The 22,159-nt window shown below is 39.2% G+C and overlaps 3 protein-coding genes and 1 long non-coding RNA gene across 7 annotated transcripts in view; 1 reads left to right on the plus strand and 3 right to left on the minus strand.

The window, feature by feature from the left end:
* The window catches only part of ttc28 (tetratricopeptide repeat domain 28), a 237,551-nt gene extending 229,105 nt beyond the window's left edge, over window positions 1–8,446 (minus strand). The window contains exon 1 of one of the 2 annotated variants that reach the window (XM_017489688.3): window positions 8,162–8,446. In XM_017489688.3, the coding sequence (XP_017345177.1) occupies window positions 8,162–8,191 (30 nt within the window). In that variant the 5' untranslated portion in view covers window positions 8,192–8,446. The remainder of the gene's footprint in view (window positions 1–8,161) is intronic. The other variant, XM_017489689.3, reaches the window with a different exon arrangement.
* A 307-nt stretch (window positions 8,447–8,753) lies between these two features.
* On the minus strand, window positions 8,754–13,790 carry pla2g3 (phospholipase A2 group III). The gene is made up of 7 exons (XM_017489691.3): window positions 13,077–13,790; window positions 12,853–12,985; window positions 12,518–12,652; window positions 11,150–12,393; window positions 10,924–11,053; window positions 10,724–10,837; window positions 8,754–9,087 (listed from the first exon to the last, which is right to left on the minus strand). Exons 1-7 carry the CDS (start codon window positions 13,636–13,638, stop codon window positions 8,874–8,876), a joined length of 2,532 nt encoding a protein of 843 aa, XP_017345180.2. The 5' UTR covers window positions 13,639–13,790; the 3' UTR covers window positions 8,754–8,873.
* Window positions 13,791–14,481: 691 nt separating this feature from the next.
* LOC128635210 (uncharacterized) lies at window positions 14,482–17,164 on the plus strand. Its single transcript, XR_008398130.1, has 2 exons — window positions 14,482–14,728; window positions 16,951–17,164. It is a non-coding gene; the product is annotated as an uncharacterized LOC128635210 (long non-coding RNA).
* The window catches only part of rph3aa (rabphilin 3A homolog (mouse), a), a 40,148-nt gene continuing 34,936 nt past the window's right edge, over window positions 16,948–22,159 (minus strand). For 2 of the 3 annotated variants that reach the window (XM_017488393.3, XM_053686936.1), the window contains exons 13-15: window positions 21,349–21,500; window positions 20,923–21,004; window positions 19,511–20,719 (exon numbers count right to left, since the gene is read on the minus strand). In XM_017488393.3, the coding sequence (XP_017343882.2) occupies window positions 20,315–20,719; window positions 20,923–21,004; window positions 21,349–21,500 (639 nt within the window). In that variant the 3' untranslated portion in view covers window positions 19,511–20,314. Of the gene's footprint in view, window positions 18,771–19,510; window positions 20,720–20,922; window positions 21,005–21,348; window positions 21,501–22,159 lie in introns of those variants that run through there. The other variant, XM_017488392.3, reaches the window with a different exon arrangement.

A 22,159-nucleotide genomic window follows, 5' to 3' on the forward strand; every position in this document is an offset into this window, starting at 1 on the left:
AACTGAGCTCTGCAAAAATATCACAAGGGGGTACTACAGCATCTTCCTGCAATACAAGTACCCTATTAAAACATCCGAAACATAAACCTCAGCGCTGTGAAGATAATAGCTCTTACCCGGTGCATTAATTTCGGTCAAAGACGGCGAGGGATGCTGACACCAAAAAAATTCATTTTAAACTTATTTTACTTAGAGCTGTATAGAAACTCTCAAAATGAGACCACCCCCTCTCTTCTCCACTGCAATCCTACTGGACCAAAAGGTACTGAAAGCTAGCCGATTGTTTTACCAACGGTGAAGGTGCCGTCCATTTTCCAGCAAAATAATTTACTGTGCGTTATATTTAAAACACTTCCAACTCACTCACATACCTGAGCTTTTCTGTCATCATTAAGAATGTTTCTGTTTTTCATCCATCTTTCTCCAATCCCCTTAAATCTCTTTTAAAAAAAAATTCTTCATTCCTTCCATCCAAGGTATTTTCTTCTTACACCATCTTACTTTCCTAGCAGGGTGTCATGATCGGCAAATTTCTTTCAACGTCGGTTTGAAACATAACTAAATGATTCAGCCAGCCTTCATGTCCAAGTGTATTATCACAAAAGACTCCTAAAAATACTCAATAAATAAAACATCTGGCAAAAAGACCTATACATGGTTTTTTTTTTTATCCATACAAGCGCCTGTCTAAGTTGTTACTATAGAAACAATAACGTATTAGAACGTTAATATAAACCTGTGAACATTGTTTCCAGCTGGAGTGAAAAAGAAAGACACAGGTGAATCTGCTGCTCTGGGAGAGATCATAAAACCGCTGTGAAACATGCGGCAGTCAGTAGGCTGGAAGCACAGCGGTAGCTACGCAGACGGCACGGAGAAGCTGTTCAGTCAGAATCTTGCTCCAGTTTCTACACCTGTTATGTGAACACTAGAGTACTGAAGTGTATACTGTTGCATACTGAGCACTGAGGCGAGTCTTCTACAGCGGAGGTGTCCAACACTAATCCAGGAGGTTGATTTCAGGGGATTTTCCTGCTCTAACACTCCTAGTACAAATTTGTCATGCTATCTGAAATTAATGTAGTCCAGTGTACATGTTGTTTTGTATGTTATGGTGCACCATGACCCAATATTGATGTATGTGGATTTCCTTCCCCCCCAGGTTGTAACAACAATAATAATAATAATAATAATAATAATAATAATAATAATAATAATAATAATAATAATTTAATTAGGATATCAGGTTCATTACTTAAACGTGTATAATAGTATTGTCTATTTACTGGAGCCATACAACTTTTCATTCCTAAACGTTTCACTGCACATTTATTAAAATGATCATTAGATTCAAATTGACAGCACTGATAGGCCTTCCTTGTTTTGAGTTACTGAGGTTTGGATTAAACCGAATTAAATTTAATTGACCACTCACACTGGGTAATAACTCAGAGAACTCTGAGTTGATGGGCAGTAATTTCCACTACTGTAATCAATGTTTAAAAACCCAACGTTTAGCACACTCCAGTGTGCAACAGAAAAGCGTTCGCCGTATCATCCGGCAATTCGAGGTCGAATCCCAACGATGCCACAGTCATCTACGGCCGCGAGTCCAAGAGAGCAAAACCGGCCGTGCTCTCTGGGTGGGAGGGATGGCATTCTTACACACCCCTGTCAATCACAGCGACACTAGCCAATTGTGGGAATCTGCGAGCTCTTGTATGTGGAAGAGGGCAGATAGCACTTTAGCTGGCGTCGGATGTCTCGGAGGAAGCACGTTTGACCTGAACGTTCCTGTGTGGTAGCTGTAGTGTGATAGGGGAGAGCTGGCTGTTTGGTGGGAACTAGCCATCACCAAATTAAGATTTATAATGACATTTCATAAGTGCGTTGTAAAAATTTTGTTTTTTAATATAATTAAAAGGACATCCAATCAAAAGTCACACACTGAACATTTTCACTTCACCTGTCAGTCAGTGATTTTACTGTTATGGCTGATTGATGTATTTCTTACAGCAGTGGAACAGTAATCTTAAGACATCCGGTTTGAATACTTCCTGATGATATGTGTTGAAGGTGGTAATTCATTTTAAAAGACTACCAGCACTTTAGACACATAGTTTGAGTGTGTGTGTTGGGGGTGCGGGCATTTAGCCACATGTACAATTGGAAATATTGCGATCAAATTACTTTGCTAACTACATTATAATGGAGAGACTGGATTGCTTCAGCACAGACACGAATCGTGAGATGAAGATTTCTTTCATTTATTGTGATGGAGATCTAGAGCTGAGGTTTCAGTGAGCACAGTATGGTGTGTACTAAACGCAGAAGGTTTCCATGCCAGAATTCCAAGACGTACAGAACTCCAAGACGTGACCCAATTGCACAAGAAAAGTCGGCTCAAGTCATATAAATAAGCCACAGAAGTTTTGGGATTCTGTTCTGTGGAGCGATGAAACAAAACTGGATCTTTTCAGCACGATGGATCAGCTGTATATCTGGAGGAAGAAGAATGAAGAAAGAACACTGTTCACAGTCAAGCATGGTGGTGGCTTGGTGATGCTCTGGGGCTGCTTGGCCCTGGAACCTGCGGCGTGTGGAAGACAAGATGGATTCACTGAAGTATCAGGAAACCCTAGGAGGAAACATCATGCCGTCTGTGAGGAAGCTGAAGCTTCGGCGTCATTGGACCTTCCAACAGGACAGTGATCCCAAGCATACCTCAAATTTGTTCACTGCAGTGATCCCAAAAATACTTCAAATTTGTTCATTGCAAACAGCTGAAAGTCTGTACATTTGGACAATGAACCTGATTTGCAATGGAGGTTGAATAATTTTGATTACAACTGTACATGGAAGGAGAACTGCAACAGCAAAAAGTGCAAAAATAGCTGAAATTCTTGGAAAGTGTTCGGGGTAATTTTTCTGTGACATATTACTGTCTATTCCCATTTTACTCACTATTTTGGCAAAGGTTACTTTTTTGGAGAAAAACTATATAAACTGCACCTTTAGCTTCCGTCTCTTTACATGCAGCGCACTCCGCTGGCATTCTTCATATTCGGTATGCACTTTAGCATAAACGTGCTTCGTCACTGTCTGCATGATGTGCATGCGTCATGTCTTTACTCGCAATCACACGCCAGCTTATTAGGCTTTTGGATTTCATTTCTTGCATCATTGACCTAGATGACCAAAACAGGTAGCTAGTAATAATATCACGTGATGAAGATTGCAGTTTACACCACATCGCTGTTGAATTCTCTGATCTCTTTTGTCAGAAACTGTTCATTAATTTTCCATAACATTAGCACTTACAATAGTGCTGGCTGCCAGGCACATCACTGTTCTACATGCATGCACTCGTTCTAATTGAAGTTCCCGATTCTTTAGTAACAGCTAATTGACAGGAACTTGCGCAGACACTCAATAACTGTAAGCCTAATACTAAACGGACTAAAATATGCTGCAATTTAACATAAAAAAAAAAACTACAAAAAAAACAGTCCCAGGTAAAGCTGTTGCTTGATGTTTTCTGCCATGAAGGAGGACGTTGCGTTTGGCTGCATCTCTGTAACAAGCGACATTGTTTTGTCTAATTAACTTAACGAGCTCTTATAAAACAACAACAAACTAATTTGGTTTGTGGACTTTCCACAACATTAAATGTAACTATATAGTCTGTGGACAAAAAAGGAGGATTTTAATATATAAAAATACAAAAAGGAATAAAAACGCTTTGGGGCATGCTGTTATAGGTTAATAATCAACTGCTTCACAATGGGCTTCGTCACACATCCGGTCATTGCTTCTTCATCTATAACTGCACTCCGTCATGTTTTATTCCTTAAAAATATTGCATAATGAAACAGATTACTGATTAATATTAACTGAGCACACACCAGAAAAATCACCAAAGCACGGCTTGCCTTTAATGGCATCTATTGCAACACTTGTGGCAAACAATCACGTTTACGACTTAGGGCAAGTGCATTCAAATTTTGAAATTTCATTCCTCATTGTTAAATGTGGCCACGCGTTATTATGTCAGTGTTGCTGAGGGGATCTTTAAAAAAACTATTAAAACGACAGGCCTGTCGTTCATCAAAGAGCCTTCGGTGCCCACAACCCTGTCGCCGGTTCACAGGATGTCCTTCCTTGGAGCACTTTTGGTAGGTACCAGCCACTGACACCCCACTAGACTAGGGATGCACCGAATGTTCGGCAACCGAAATAATTCTCAAGTGAATAGACGATAAATTTTACCGAATAATGATGTTTTGATGATGCGATCAAACAGCGAGCAGCGTAGAGCGAGAGGCACGCACGCTTTATAAATGCAGCAAGTACGCTGGCAGTGTGGAAGCATTTTAAAGTGTCAGAGAAAGACGCAAAAAACGACTGTTTGCAGACACTGTTCTGCCGAGTTGTCTAGAGGGGGGGTTCATCTGCAAAAACTTACAGCACTACAAGTTTCACTTATCGCTTAAAATCAAATTAAGACAACCGCGAACAGCATGCAGAATACGAGAAAGACACGGCGGCGGCGGCCGCGGAAAGGAAATTTCTTCCTCCCAGTCCCAGCACACCCACTCCATCTGAGGCTGACTTCTTAGAAAACGCAAAAAAGTTTGTCAGTGACAGTGCCAAAGCTAAAGGCATTACTAAAATAATAATGGAATTCATCGCCTTGGATGATCAGCAGTTCTCGGTCGTAGAGGACGTTGGATTTCGCAGGCTTATAGACTATATCGAGCCTCGTTACACCATGGCTAGTAGATGGTATTTCTCAAACGTGTGCTTACCTGAGATGTATAAAGTCATTTCAACTCTCGTCCAAGAGCTCTCGGCTCTTCCTGAAGAATGAGGCTAGGTATGCTCGTGTCTAGGACGATTATTCATTTGTTGTGGGTTCATCCACGTTTTTGTTGTAGGCGTACAGAGTAGGTTACGTTCATTCAGCAGTCACTTATAGGCCTTATATATGCTATTCAAGAAGGGGGGCTCAAAGATGGCCAAATAAAAATAGTTTTATTTTACTCATTTATTTATTTTAAGTTTTAATATTGTGCTTTGTTGGTATTAGGGATGTCACGATTGTCACCAAAAATCTAGTAGTCGGTACCACTACCACCAAAAGTACACGGTACTCGATACCAGAGTGTGGTATAAAACTTTAAAAATATTATTTTTTAGTATTTTAGTTATCAAACACCGTCTGATAATGAGTGGACGCACACTTCTAAACGCGCGTGAGCGCACATACAGGCATGCACACACACACCTTATACTCTGAATGCAAGCATTAGTTTAAATTCACTGAAATGGCGGCAGTCCAAAAAGATTTATTAAAAGCATGAACATGTGAATAATTATTAGTGACATTATGCTACATTTAGCTGACAGGACACGGGCTGAATGGCGATGCATGGTGGCCCATTCGGAGGTAGTTTATAACACTGCAATGTGTTAGCGTCGTTAACAAATAACTGGCTATCGCTCACATTACATGGAGCGTAACGTTAGCTGGTTTCATGGCCACAATGCCAGCTGCCTCAAACAAATATAATATAGGGACTGTCTTTCAGGTGCCTCGCCAAATTCCAGGTGTTTCCTTGCTTTGTTTGAAATGAACGATAGCATCGGTTGCACACCGGAAACCGATACTCTCTTTTCCTCTCAACGAGTCGGGGCGGAGCTAAACTTGATAAGCTACGCTAATCTTTTGTAGTTTTTCCCATGTGCTTGTAGGCATTCTTCTTCTGCTTCACCACTTGTGGACCGACTAAAACACTTGCGTGTATTTGCTGCCCCCATCAGGTCCGGAAGAATCGCAACCACGGTACTCCTGTTACAATCGGTACCGACGGAAATGCAGAAAAACCAGTACCGTCACATTTTAAGAATGTTGCTACCGACTTGGTACCGAAGTATCGGTTCTCGTGACATCCCTAGTTGGTAGAATGTCTGCTGCAATGTTTAAAAAAAGGTTCAGTGTTAAATAAATTTGTAAATTGCAGTTTTGGAATAATTTTTTTTCTTTGAAAAGCAAGACAAAATAGTAAAAGGCACATTTTGACAATTTAACTCATGCAGTGGTGAAAAAAATGGCAAAATAAATGGGAAACCGTGTTCGGTATTCAGCCTTTGGCCAAGCGTTTCATTATATACCATTTCGGCCAAGAATTTCCATTTCGCATCCCTACACAAGACCTGCCGTTTTGGAGATGCTCTGACCCAGTCATCTAGCCACCACATTTTGGCCATTGCCCATTTCTCCTGCTTCCAATACATCAACTTTGAGAACAGACTGTTCACTTACTGCCTAATATCTCCCACCCCTCGACAGGTGCCACTGTAACAAGATAATCAACGTTATTCACTTCGCCTGTGAGTGATTTTATTGTTATGGCTGAACGGTGTATCTCTTACAGCAGTGGCACAGTAGTCTCAAGACTTCCTGTTTGAACGCGTCCTGATGATATATGTGGTAGACATATAGTTTGTGAGCATGTGCAGTCATTTATCAGGCTTGTATGCCAGTATACATAATAAATTCCTTCTCGTTGATTGGGCTGGCCGTGAGGCAGTCCAGCTGCTGTGGACATGTTGGCTAAAGAGAGTAACATCCCAGAAACCAAAAAGGAAATCAACTGTGATTACACCTGAAATGATCTGACTAGAGAAAACAACAATTTATAATAACAATTAATTAGATTTATATAGTGCTTTTACATTAGGGGGGGGATCTCAACCACCACTAGTGTGTATTGTCCACCTGATGATGCGACAGCAGCCATAGTGCACCAGAACGCCCACCACACACCAGCTATTAGTGCAGAGGAAAGGAGAGAGTGATGTAGCCAATTCAGAGATGGAGAATATTAGAGGGCCATGAAAGATAAGGGCCAATGGGGGAACTTCGCTTAGGGAAACTCCTACTCTTGAAAGGGTTTTCAATGAGATTCCTTTTACTTAGTGATAATGTAAGTGTTAACCAAACAAGGGGGTGGGGCTAAAGATGAAAATGGCACTCCATAACAAAGCAAAGCAGGTTACTAAGACTTTTCAGAAAACATGTATGTGGGAACAAAATCAATAAATGAGCTAGTCTAAAACCAAACACACGTTTGCCTCAGAGCACCAGGGTTGGGGGTTCGATCCCCGCCTCTGCCTTGTGGGCACAGTTTCCTTGTTCTCCCTGTGCTTCGGGGGTTTCCTCACCTAGTCCAAAGTCATACATTGTAGGCAACCGCTTGGATTGATGGAGGGATGAATTAATGGAGTTAATTAATTCCATACTTGCACCTAAACCTAATCTTAATCATAACCTCTGTAAACTATGAGAAAACAATGTCCACTACACAGATCCTTGTGGGGACATTGGGTGCCTACCAAGATCTCTCTCTCTCTCTCTCACACACACAGAGAGAGAGAGAGAGAGAGAGAGAGAGAGAGAGTCAGTACATGGAAGGTTTTTTTGTTTCTTTACAGAAAGAGTTGAATAAAGATAAAGAGTGATTATAGTTGAACAGAGATCTTTACTAATATCCAGTCATAGCAAGGCCAGTAAAATACAGGAGTTAGGATTACATTTCTAAAACCTTAGAGCAGTTTCATTCATGGCTTGAGCTCTGAATTTTAAAAAAAAGTTGTGTTACTTCTCAAGTTCAGGATCATATTGTTGCACTAAGAAGACTCTAGAAGAAATGGTTTGGTTGGATGGTTGGTTTGTTTGTTTGTTTTTAAAGACCTCCAACACTGTAGCTATTGTAATGTAAGCTCCCAGGCTAACAACTAAACCCAAATCTACTAAAACTAGAGAAAGCTTCTTCTTTTCATTGAAATAATAATAATAATAATTGTAAAAATAATTAAGAAAAAATATATAATAATAATAATAAAAATAAAGAGTCGTAGCTAAGCTAAACAGTAGCTAATTCTTGGCTTTGGAGTTCAGCTGAACCCTTCTCATATCTTACAGAGGTAAACTACTGACCCGAATAACCAAAGAAGAAGAAAAAGTAGAAAAAGGAGGAGAAGAAAAGTGTCGCCATCCGTCAGGGTGATAGGTGTTAGCTCGGGAGACGCGGTGTAGCGGCTTCAGGTCACAAGACACGACTAAACAGGCTCATATTTCACACTCGGACCGTTTTACCTTCTCTCGCCTCGTTCCTAGTTTCTCCATCCTGTCTGTCTCGCGTAGATTTCCAACAGCAATGTGAAACTTTCAGCCCATGATAGGTTTCTCTCCAAGCCGAGGGGAAAAGGGCCGCTCACAGCCAGTCGACTTAAGAAGAAGAAGAAAAGCCAAAACCTCGGAGCCGCGCGAGCGAATGCACGAGAAGAAAAGACTAAAAGAAAAACAAGGCACGCGCGGAGTTTCTGCACAAACCGTCAGGAAACCCGAGTTAAAAAGTTATTCCTGGGAAAGTGCGCCATGTTGCCAAATCCGCTTTTCTTGCGGATTTTCCCCTCCTGGTAGAGGCGGTTCAGAATGGCATGGTTGCGGCGGTGAGGGCTCAATTAACTATTCGTGACATCAGGCGGGAGTTGAGTTACCTACTGTAGCGCGTGCAGCTCCTTCATCACAACACATAAAGCGTGCTTATTACAAACGCAAAGGTGCACAGGTTTATACTGTAGTCATCTGAAAATGTTTGGGTTTTTTTGTTTTGTTTTGTTTGTTTGTTTTTTTCTTCTGTGCATGAAGAGAGTCGTGCGACAGTCAAAGACGATCACGGTGACAAGAAATATGGTTTTATTTATTTACACTACTCCCAACAATACATATGCATTTACATTTATTTACATTGTTACTGCATAGTGTCCAGTTTCAGCAAAGTGAATGCATGCAGGAATCCTCGCGCTCAGGTATGGTACAGTTGTTGCACTTCTTTCCGGAGCTTGGAGTACATCCTCAGACACTTTTTGTGCAGTCTGATTGGAGAGTCTTTCCTCATGGACCGTTTGGAGTGGAACCGTTTGGCTTTGCGCCTCGGAGCCGCTAGATGTCGCCAAACGGCCGCGCCTTTGCTCCAGCGCTCGATCCGAGGCGCGTCATTAGGAGAAGGGGTGGAGCAACTGTTAAAGAAAGAGGGTTGAGTTTTAAAATGGCACCCTGGTCATTCTTCATCATTATTTAGCACTTTGTGATTAGCACAGTGATTAAAGGAATGCGATTTGTATTTCAAGTGTCTTGCTCGATATGCTTTGCTAATTATTTTGGTAGTGAAAAGAAAAATACATTTATAGATGCTTTAGGCTCCTAGGTCCTCTAGGCGAGTGATCACCAACCCTGTTCCTGGAGACCTACCTTGCTGAAGACTTTAGCTCCAACCATAATCGTGCCCACCTGACCATCCAATCATTGCCTTAAGAAGTTCTTAATCAACTACAATAGGTGTGTTAAGCCAGGTTCACACTGAGGCCAATTGTGAGAATCCTAAAAGACTCCTATAATCCTAAACCAAAATCTGTAGTCTTTGATCGCTAGTTTGACGTGTTCCCCGACAGCCGATTAATGGCCGCTGAGATCAAATTTTTCCTCTGATTAAATTCTGGCAGTGTCAGAAGATTTGAGGCACAGTCCTGTATTGTGGCTTCTCCTACTCTGTACGAGTCTTGACTGTCGTGACATTAATGACAGCTGAGACCCTACAGTGTGATGTGACTTCCGCAAAGGACGATTAAAAAAGAGTGTACCCGCCTTTCGATTTTGGTGGATCTCAAGGAAAAGGGTTGGAGACCACTGCTCTAGGATCTCTAACTAAAAATTAAAAAAGGCATACCATTGAGGGAATCACTCCAGGGACAATTAGTTGTACCATAACAATCCAGTTTAGCATCTTTTCTCTATGACAGTCTCGTAATGTAAATGATACTGAAGGATTAAAACATGACAAGGTGTGCTGTTAAAGGAAAATAATCAACTAAGGCATAGTGTACTGTGATGTTGCCTCACATGAAGTGGTTTTACTGTTACCACCCCCAAAAGTAGATTATTTTCCTATAACAGTGTTTTATTCCTCTTACACCTCAGCAGTCTTTCAAGGATTACACATTTTAATTCATTAATGAACGACACATCATGCTTTTTAACCACTTGTAATTACATTTAATCTTGTGGATCATCCATGAGACAAGTTATTTCTTGTTATCACTTATGTTATAGCAGCTATAAGTGGTCATTCCCTCACCAGCCACTCCAGAAAGTCCTGTGTCTTGATGACTTTTGAGTTACAAAGCATTAACACTCAAGACTCCTTCCATAAATTATAAATAAATGTCTCCTTACAGAAAGCTTTATTATACCAATGATTTTATCATAAGGCAGTAAGTCCTTGTTACTATAGAAACAATAACATACTGACAGAGCTGCTGTTTTGAAATTAATCAACACCTTCAGGCCATTTAGAATAGAAATTTCACGGCACTCTGGTATAAAACATCTTTTCATAAGGTGTGTGCTGCAAACAGAATGTTGAATTATAATTATTCTGTGCACACTAATGTACTAATTTGACTGCAAAAACTAATACGACTCCTAAAATAGTGCACTATATAAGAAGACATGTCATGATTTCTTCCATAGGTGTTGACACTCAGTCTGCATTTAATAGCATGTTTACCCTGTCCAAAACCCAGCAAATGTCATTTTGCATATTCATAAAAACAAATGATTCATCTAACCACACTTTATTTAATTTGGTGAACTAACCTTTCACTCCCAGTGCAGTTCTGAGGCAGAAAGAAACAGGATTGGGAGACAAAATCCAGCAACCAGACATGAACCATGTCAACTTCAACCTCTTCAGCAAGCTCCCTGGCAAGTCTGTTTGCACAAACCGCAAGCTTCAGCTTTTCTGAGTGTCAGCTCCTTTTTAGTTCTTGGTATTAGAATGCAGTGTATGTATCTACCTGGCTGTACAGTTGCAGTGGTACAAGGTGGTGTGTTCAGCATTGCGTAGGCCAAAATTCTCCCGCAGTGCAGGTATCTGATAATGACAGGAGTCCAGGTCTTTATAACTCTCACAGGTGTCCAGTTTACCTATAAAGCACAAAGTTGGGAGTTAGAAAGGCATTTTTTACTCAGATTATGTGAATAAATGCAGGAGAAAACTCATTTAACAGACACTTGTTGTACCTTTTTGTCTGGTGCACATCTTAGGATGGTTGTGTGTCTTTGGTGAGTCTGTTGTTTTTATCTGTGATGAGTCTGTTGCTTGTGTCTTGGGTGAGTCTGTTGTTTCTGTTTTTAGTGAATCTCTTATTTGTATGTGTGGTGAGTCTGTAGGTGTCTGTGGTGAATCTGTTGTTTCTGTTTTTGCTTCATCTGTTGTTTGTATATGTTCTGAGTCTGTTGTTTTGTGTGGTGAGTCTGTTGGTTCTGTTTTTGGTGAGTCTGTTGTTTTGTGTGGTGAGTCTGTTGGTTCTGTTTTTGGTGAGTCTGTTGTGTTGTGTGGTGAGTCTGTTGGTTCTGTTTTTGGTGAGTCTGTTGGTTCTGTTTTTGGTGAGTCTGTTGTGTTGTGTGGTGAGTCTGTTGGTTCTGTTTTTGGTGAGTCTGTTGTGTTGTGTGGTGAGTCTGTTGGTTCTGTTTTTGGTGAGTCTGTTGGTTCTGTTTTTGGTGAGTCTGTTGTGTTGTGTGGTGAGTCTGTTGGTTCTGTTTTTGGTGAGTCTGTTGGTTCTGTTTTTGGTGAGTCTGTTGGTTCTGTTTTTGGTGAGTCTGTTGGTTCTGTTTTTGGTGAGTCTGTTGTGTTGTGTGGTGAGTCTGTTGGTTCTGTTTTTGGTGAGTCTGTTGTGTTGTGTGGTGAGTCTGTTGGTTCTGTTTTTGGTGAGTCTGTTGGTTCTGTTTTTGGTGAGTCTGTTGTGTTGTGTGGTGAGTCTGTTGGTTCTGTTTTTGGTGAGTCTGTTGGTTCTGTTTTTGGTGAGTCTGTTGTGTTGTGTGGTGAGTCTGTTGGTTCTGTTTTTGGTGAGTCTGTTGGTTCTGTTTTTGGTGAGTCTGTTGTGTTGTGTGGTGAGTCTGTTGGTTCTGTTTTTGGTGAGTCTGTTGGTTCTGTTTTTGGTGAGTCTGTTGGTTCTGTTTTCGATGAGCTTGTTGGATGATTCATTAGTGACTTTGTTGTTTTTTCATGAGGTTCAGGCTGCTGAGATGTATTAATTGTAACCGATAGCCTTCGTGGTACAGGCACTGATGAATGATTTTCCGTGGCATCTTCAGTGACAATGCCAGATGACATTACCAAGTCATTAGTAACTGTTAGATTTCCAAAAGAGACAGTGTGATGGATGCTTAGATCCAGTTTATCATCTTCCAATACTGTGAATGTGGAATTGTAATCTGTTGCATCCTTCAACACAGCATATGTAGTCATCTGACTCAGTTTACACCTGTTACAAAAGAAAAGGAAGCTGATGATCATTTTTTGTAGTGTATAGTCATGTAGCTGAAACTGTATAGATCATGGATTTGCATTGGTTTTCTAATTTACATGATATCAAGGGGATAGCTTACATGCCCCACCAGGTCCTTTCTGCACATGTCATTCTCTGTGAAAATTCAAAGCACCGCATCTTGAGGAGGTTGAAGTAGCCATAACCGACCATGTCAGACATGCTATCGTTGGCATTATGAAGGCAGCGGCGAAATCTGAAACAAAATCACAGTGACAGATTGCATTAAGATAACATAATAGTGTTATCTCAGTAGGTTACAGTAAATTAAAATGCCTCGGTAGGGGCTCATAAATCATGTTACCAAAGGCGATGTAATAAATAGCTAGTGGTTGCATGTCATACAAAGAATTCTGAAAGTTGTAGGGGTGTTTGTGGTAATATAATAAGACTTACTTGCTATCACAGTCACAGTGTGATAAAGTGAAGAAGTTAGTGTTGAATACTCCATAGCCAAACTCAAAGGAAGCAATGGTTTGCTCACAGTGGTCATGCTCCCTACAGCACATATCAGTCTCCACAAATAAACCTAGGATACAAGAGGACTGGTGTAAAAAGAAAGCTGTTGATGACCATCAAGCAAAGTAGACACAATATCATAGTTGATACATTTGGCTAACCTAAGTCTGAAAAAACAGATGCCTTGTTCCCAGAGCCACACCACAGAGTTCCTGGAATCATCCATGCTCGCTTAGAACGCTTCAGCTTTTGGGAACTTTCTCCACTGTTCTGGTAAATCGTTTTGCGGTCCATACTTTCAAGGTCTCTTGTCCTGCGCACAGGTACTCCCAGTTCTGGCAGTTGTCCCAGAGCTGCACAGGGGCCATCAGGTTCAACCAAAATACTGATGTTAAAGCGTCCATCTGGAATATCTGAGAAAGGCCTGTCTCTGACTATCCAGCACTTTGATGAAAAGTTTTTAATAACAGCACGGTTGTTGCTTGTAATACAGTCCACCAGGCTGTTTTCCTTGTTCCAGATACTGTCGAATAAGACCAAAGTTCTCTCTTTGCCCACTGTAGTCTGGTGAAGGAACATATAATGTATCTGTCCATTCGAGATAGAGCTTGTCCAGAAGCAAAAATTGCTGTTTCTTGCAGATGTCCAAAAATGACCAGCAGAGAAATCAAGAAAAAATGAAACAAGGCACACTATAACCAGAGAAAGGCAGTGGCCATTCATTTTATATTTAAATCCAGAAAATACAACTGCAAAGCTTGTGAGAATTTACTTGAAAATTCTCTGTTATTTGAAACTATTTACTAGTTGAAATTCAGAAAGTTGCATAAAGAAAGCTATTAAATAGCTCTAACATATCTGCTCTAGCTATGAGACAGGGCATTACATTCTGGGTTTTATATCTTGGTCAGAAAGCATAACTTTCTTCATGTAGTGGTCTTACGTCAACGATAGAGGGAGTGTCAATAAACATGGCTTTTGCTTGGATTTTTTTTTATGTAGGACCAGATATGGTAGCACACACACTTGTGTCTGTCCTTGTGGAAACTGACATGAGCACACACACACACTCCAAGCAAGTGAGGCATCAAGCATTTACTCATACACTTTATTACGGTTTAATCAGCAAAACTTTCATCTTTTATCATTAACAACAATAATATGTTATCTTCCTGAATGACGTGCCTTTTAACAACATGACAACAAGACAGAATTCAAATTCCAGAAGAAATACAGTATAAGCACATCTGCTGCAGATGTTTATAATGCAGTCACTAAACAGTTTAAAAGTAAAACGATTTATTAATATTCTCATCATGTTTTCATCAATATTGACTATGTAAAAAAAAAAAAAAGCTGGCAGTGTTTTACATTTTACATTTAAAATCTATGATGTAATGCTATTCTGAAGATGGACTATAAAGATAAGGAGAAAGAAGCCTGGCACACTTTGAGGAAGCTGCGAAGTTTGCATAGCAATGCAAAGTTCACCTTGGTTCTTCTTGCGTGTCTGGCTGCAGTGACTGGTCAAACACTCACCTGATTTCACATGAACATTTCTGTCCTATCACCACTGAAGGCAAGTTAATGATTAGCGGTGCATCACCGTCAACAACCCTTCAGCAAATCAAATTCTAATGACTATGAAACATGACACTGGAAAGGATTACATCTGTAAAAACATCATGTGAGTGTTTGAACTCATGAAGGTTCTTATGTAGACCTTTAGAACCCAGTGCCTCCATTTCAGAGAGGGATCTTCAGGAAGCTAAGAACCCTTAAATATCCAAGGGGTACTGTACATTTTTTCTAGGTGTGTATGCATTTATGATGACAAGTTTGTGTCATTTGTACTGTGTTTCTTTGTTTAATGCATTTAAAGGTTGTTTTTTTTAACTACACTTTTAGAAAATGGGTTCCTTATATACTATAGGGTTCCCTGCTTCCTAAAAGGCTTCTAGTTTGAAACCCTTTCTAAGAGGGAAACACTCAAAGTGTATATATACAGTACTGTGCAAAAGTGTTGCAAAGCAAAGTAATGCTGTAGAGCAAAGATGCTTTAATAAATAATGAAATTAAATGTTTCTACGTTTAAAAAAATACAATAAAGAGCAGTAAATGGTAACAAGTGAAGTCAATGTTTGTTTGTTTTTTTTTTTTTAAAAAAAAAAAGGTCCAATTTGTGCAGTTTTATAAGGAAATGAGCTGTAAGTTTTATTTATCATCTTGCTGAACCAGACACGGTTCTTCTAGAGACGTTGTCACACTTGCTTATTATTTTTGCAGCAGCCTTCATTATGTTTTTTGTTTGAAAAGTTTCTCTCACATAATGTGTGGCTTTCTTTACTGACATACAAACATTTTTCTGTCACACTTAATTTTGTGCTGGAAAACTAATGTTTGGAAATCTAAAATGTTTTTGTACTGACTCGATAATGTAGAAGTCATAAAACAGATATCTATAATAAAGTTTGTACGAACAAAAAAAATAGTCTTACAAAGACTTTTGCACAATATTGTATTTATCTATTGCACATTTTTACTGATTCTTGAACACCATGACCTTCACTTGCCTCATTATCTGAAAACATCATGTGTAGCGTATTAACAATGCATATATAAGCCACTATTGTTGTCTATAATTGATTGTTGAATTTTTTTGCTTTCAAGACCTATTATGTTAAAAGCGCAACCCCCCCCCCACCCCCCCACCCCCCAACTGCTCCTTTCAGTGTTTTAAAAAGTGCAGCGTCTGGACAATTTCATATCTGAAACCCCTGCCAAGCTAAATAATGTGGTAATACCACATCCTGCTTTGTCAACAATGCCTTATGTCACTCAAGTTGATCATAATGACATGTCAAGGTCCTGTAGTGCTTTATAACAAGTCAGACATCCTGAGCTGGGTTACAGACAATAACCCCCGAGCCTCGGATCAAAAGGACAGGGGGAAAAAATCACACTAGCGTGCTGTGTGGATGTGCATGCTGTAGTGCTATCGATGTTCGTTGTTTTCCCTATAAGGTCAGATTTTCTGAATACTTTCCTGATAAAATATATTCACTGGACTCACTGGCAGGATGTACATACATAATATATATTAGTTTTCTTTATAGTACATGGTATTGCATTTTACATTATAAGGTATAGGTGATTCATGCGCCCACTTGCCTTCATTTGTATGCTCATCATGTATTTCTGTATTGGGTGAAAATATGAGTATAAAAAAATAAATAAATTATCCTACTGACAATGGGCATCACAGAGAAGTCCTCCTCCACAATGAAAAATGAGATTATGTCACACACTGTCAAACTCGTCACTTGACCTTTGTGCCAGATCTTCTGAGACGGTTGAAGGTGAAGACAGAATCACCGCAGTGCAAATACAACACAAGAGGCACGTCCCTGCCAGATTACAACATATCATCACTCTTTATGAGGCTGTTTATTATTAATGACTTTATTGGTTACATTAGGATGATACAAGTCTATACACAGAAAATACACTGAATATGTAACAAATATATTAAATAATCTTTTAGTATCAGTCGCAATATAACAAGGGCAAACAGATTTAATAAAGTGTCCATGCACAAATAACATTTTCTCAATACTGAATAAGCAGGCATTTAGTCTATATATATATATATATATATATATATATATATATATATATATATATATATATATATATATATATATATATATATATATATTACAGTACCCCTGAAAGTATTGGAACAGCAAGGCCAATTCCGTTTATTTTTTTCATTATATATTGAAGACAGCTAGGTTTGAGATCAAAAGATGAATATGAGACAGCAGATCAGAATTTCAGCTTTCTTTTCCTCATATTTACTTCTAGATGTGTTAAACAACTTAGAATATGGCACCTTTTGTTTTAATCCTCACATTTTCAAGTGATCAAAAAATTTTGAAAATTTGGTGATTCTTATTGCCCAGGTGTGCCCTGTTAAGTTGATTGTTTCAAGAATGAATAGCACTGAATGTCTACTCTTGGTTTGAGCTATAGGTTTTGCCTGTGAAGACTGCATTTGTTGGTAAAAAGAATAAACCATCATGAAGACCAGAGAGCTGTCTATGGGAGAAAAGCAATCCTTTTTGAAGCTGAAAAATCGATCAGAGATATTGCACAAGCACTGGGCATAGCCGATACACCAATTTGGAATGTCCTGAAAAAGAAGGAAACCACTGGTGTACTAACAACCAGACATGGAACAGGTCGGCCAAGGAAAACAACATCAGTTGATGACAGAAATATTGTGAGAGCTGTGAAGAAAAACCCAAAAACAACAGTGACATCGACAGCAACCTTCACATGGCAGGAGTGAAGGTATCACAAGCCACCATTTGAAGAAGACTTCAAGTGCAGAAACATAGAGGCCATACCACAAGATGCAAACCACTCATGAGCAGTAAGAATCAGAAGGCCAGATTGGAAATAGATTAGAAGTAGATGGAGATGAGCCAAAAAATTTTGGATTAACCTCTGCCAAAGTGATGGAAAGGCCAAAGTGTGGAGAAAGAAAGGCTTTGCTAATAATCCAAAACATAGAAGCTCATCTGTCAAGCATAGCGGAGGTAGGTGTTATGGATTGGGCTTGCATGGCTGATTCTGAAATATGGGCTCTCTATTCTTTATTGATGATGTAACTCATGATGAATTCAGAAGTTTACAGAAACAAATCTACATCTGCCTTCCAATTTATCGAGAAATGCATCCAATCTAATTGTTAGGAACTTCATCATGCAGCAAGACAATGACCCAAAAAGCACTGCCAACACAACAAAGGACTTCATCAGGGGGAAAAATTAGAATGTTGTAGACTGGCCAAGTCAATCACCAGATCTTAACCCAGCTTGTATTTCAACTCTTGAAGAGGAGACTGCTTGATGCAGTTATTGAAAGCAAGGGAATATGCAACTAAACTTTAAGTATTAATTTACTATCTGCTCCTATACTTTTGCTCACGTAAAATTTTAGTTGAGCAAAAGTCTAGATGTAAATATCAGTAAAAGAAGCTGAATTCCTGATATATCGTCTCATATTCATTTTTTGATCTCAAACCTAAATGTCTTCAATGTATAGCAAAAAAAGTAGAATTGCCCTTGCTGTCCCAATACTTTCAGAGAGGACTGTATATAGATATGTCACTCTCGGCTACATCAACAATTATTACTCAGTTTCCTCGTCGTTTTTCTACAGTGTAAAATGCTATTTTGGATCGGAACAATTTTGAAAAATGTACGGGAATATCAATATCGAACAACCTGTATACAAGATGTAGCTTGATGTGTTCTACCACGTACTGTGCACAATTTTCATCCATTTTAGTAGAGCAGTCACTCTGTCATATTAAAGTCGAAATGATATAGGGGAATTCAAATACTGTAATTACATCACATTTAACGTCACGTTTCATTTTTCTCAGTACCTAATGTAGCACGGTTTTTCTCATCTTCCTTTGCGATAGTGGATTAGATTCAATACAGATAGACAGTTAAAGATTATCTAAACCACTAATTACATAATAGCTCGTTGTAAGAGCACGAAGCAAGAAGTGCACTATCGTAAGTGAAGTCAGGCTAATTAGCACAGTAGGAGCAAGTTTAACAGTGGGATGAAAATGAATGGTGGAAGACAGGATCGTACAGAGTCACAAAGTAAGATCTATTAGGATATGGAGATCAGGGTATTTCAGTCATCAGCCTCAATGTTGTTTTGATTGAACAGCACATGCCAGCGTTCGATCTTCTTGTCTTTGTTCTTCAGGCACTCATACCAATGTTTCAGGCATTCTCCTTTGGCTGTGATACCAAGCTGGCAGCCTCCTGTGTTTCATACAACATACATTTCATATAGTTCATCTGTTTGCCATTGTAGTCATATGCAGAAGAATCCATGTTAAATTGAACAGCAATCATTCAAGTGGAAAAACATGACTGAGTTTTCGATAGTGACATGTGAAATGTGTTGTTTTCATGTCGCCTGTTGTCTTACTGAAAAACAACGTGTGGATTTGCATTCAAAGAATGTGAGGGAATTAAACACATTTATCTCTTATGCAACTCGGTGCAGCTCACTGTGCTTTAAACACGCCAGCAGTAATCACTACGCTTAATGTAAAAGTCTTCTTTGTATTTAAAACAATAAATAAGGAACATTTAAGTGTTTTAATCTTCTTATGCCACAGCAATTGGCCAACAATTACCATTTTTAATAATTATAAGGATAAGAATTATAGATGTTTTATCCATTTAATGTTGTGGAACAGCCATGAAACAAGTTAAGAAACAAGAGAGAGAGAGAGAGAGAGAGAGAGAGAGAGAGAGAGAGAGAGAGAGATCTTGGCAGGCACCAAATGTCTCCACAAGGATGACAACATCTGTGTAGGGAACATTTGGTTGGTCCCCATGATGACGTCCCCAGAAAAAAAACGCAACTTTTCACACAAGAGTCACATTTCCCATTGTTTACTGAGGTTTAGATTCAGTTTAAGGTTAGATTTAAGTGTAAGTATAGCATTAATTAGCTGCATTAACCCATCCATCCATCCATTTTCCATACAGCTTATCCTACACAAGGTCGCGGGGAGCCTGGAGACTATCCAAGGGAACTCAGGGCACAAGGCTGGGGACACACTGGACGGGGTGCCAACACATCGCAGGGCACAATCACACACACATTCACACACTACCGACAATTTGGAAATACCAATCGGATGCCTACAACACATGAACTTTGAACTAGAACATGCAAACTCCATGCACACAGGGCGGAGGCGGGAATCGAACCCCGGAGGTACGAGGCAAAGTGCTAACCACGCTCCCAGAGCTGCCATTATATAAAAGAAAAAATCTACAAAACCTTCTGACCAACTAGAATTGAGCATTCAAGAGTGCTATTGTATAAAATGTAATAATTGTCCAATCAGATTTCCTCTGACAAATTTGGGAAGTGTTGAAAAAAAATTTGTTCAGGCTGATGATGTGCTGCTGACTCGTCAACGTTTTAAAGAGCTGAAGATGAACAAATGTTGGACGAGTTGTTTCAGTATTTTGCAGTAGAAAACAGGAAATAGGTAGATAGTTTCAATTAGTCCTTACCGAGAAAAGGATTAACTGGAATTCTGTCTTCAAACCCTCATAACAAACATTCAGGAGATGGCTTGTGATTGGACAGTTATTACATTATAGTTTTGAGTATATGTTTCGAGCACTGCGCAGTGGAATGAAATATGAAATGCTTGAAAATGTGGCATTTCAAATAGTCTATTCTGACATAAATTCAATATTTCATTCTTTAAAAGCAAATCCACACATTCAGTAAAAAAAAAATAAAAAACGTGAAAGTGCTGTGAAAGTGTAAGGAAGATTTATAATTTTACCACATTGTCCACAAGTAATGTGAAGGGTGCACACTGCCTGTCACATTTTTCTAACCTAATGATTGCATTTTTAATGTGACATGAATTTCTTTCCATATTCATCAAGGTCATGGCCTTCATTATCATGACTTTGGCCTGTGGAATACTGTATGCATATTCCAGTACATGACATTTTCCAGCAGTTTGGGTGTACGACATAAAAACTAAGGAACTGTAGCATGTATTATTATTATTATTATTATTATTATTATTATTATTATTATTATTATTTTTATTATGCTGTAATTTCACTATACCTATGAAATCATTGGATTTTCCCATGTCATAATCCCAGACGGAGATATCCAAAGTCTTCTTTGCTAGTTCACTGTGTTTGATATCATAGCTGAATTCCTGCAATAAGTAAAAAATAAATAAATAAATAAAAGCTGTGAAACGTGTCAATGGCAGAATCCATTACATGTGACGTGAACAGAATAAAGCACTTTCTTTGTTTTAAACTGACAGAGCTCGTAAATGTTCTCTCAAAGTGTCATGTCAATGGTGCTTATTAATAAAACAGAAGGGTATTAGCGAGACAGACGGTGAGAGCTAACCTCATTAAATTCAGGGTTGAGGGTCTTCTTCTTGATCTGCGTTTTATTCTTCGCTTTCTTCCCCATGTCAGGTTTCAGGGAACTACAAAGCAGCATGGAAGCAATAAACATGACAATGTACAGTTCAATTATGAGCTACACTGGAGCCTAATTAGCTAAAAAAAAAATCACCTATCAAATAAATGCTAACGTACTTAACAATGATTGTCATTTAGCTTGACCTCATTTGCATAAGGGCACATAGTGGCAAAAGTTATATCCGTTTGGAAATGAGGTTTTTGGTTGGAACTCATGTTAGCCGATTGCATAATGTCAAGCACACCTCGTGCAAGTCTCCATGATGAGATCAAGATAGGGATATTGATGCTTTAACGGCTGATTTGTGTGAACAGGTGTTTACAGTGTTATAGCTTTTTAAATACGCACATCTTGACATAAGGGTCAGAGTAGCCGTTGGCGTCCATGGGAGCCAGATGAGCACAGCGGACGATACCCACAACGAGTTGACTCTGCTGGCTGTTGTAGGTGAGAGACACCAGGATACGTCCTCTCTCCTCTGCATCATCACCCTCGTTTATCTGCAGACGCAACCCAGCAGACCAGATACAGTTTGTTTCGACTGCTGTAAATTTTATCCATTTCAAGTCATCACACAGTCATCAACGTTAACGGTATATAGTCAGAGATATTGCCAGAGGTTAGCTGATTTTGGAAATGCAAAATGTAAATAAATACAGTCTCTGCACACAACATTTCCCCCGAATCCATGTCGCCTGTTTACAGAGACGGTCATATACACTGATGTTCTGCTCTGATACCATATTCCAGCCAAATATTACCAATTTAATGTTCTGAATTAAAAATCACTAACCACACCTTTAATGAATGCAAAAGCATGCATACTACATATACTCTAATATATGAGAGGACAAAATGAAGATTTTTGTATATTAGTTTTCAAAGAGGAGCTTCTTCCCTCAGGCCACCAGACTCCTCAACAACAATATGTCCACCATACAGATTGCTTAGGACTCCATAAGGAGTCACTCTGCACTCCACTGACCTACAGTATTATTACTACATGTAACATACTGCATATTTGGACATCCCTTTTTGCACACTCCTTCTGATTTCTTATCTAATTTCTTATTAATTTCTGATTTTTTAAAATTATTATTCAAATTTAGTATTTAACGCACAGTGTGAAAAGTAGTACTCCAGGTTTTCATTTCACTGT

Source organism: Ictalurus punctatus, chromosome 16, assembly GCF_001660625.3.
Source record: "Ictalurus punctatus breed USDA103 chromosome 16, Coco_2.0, whole genome shotgun sequence".
Classification (NCBI taxonomy): domain Eukaryota; kingdom Metazoa; phylum Chordata; class Actinopteri; order Siluriformes; family Ictaluridae; genus Ictalurus; species Ictalurus punctatus.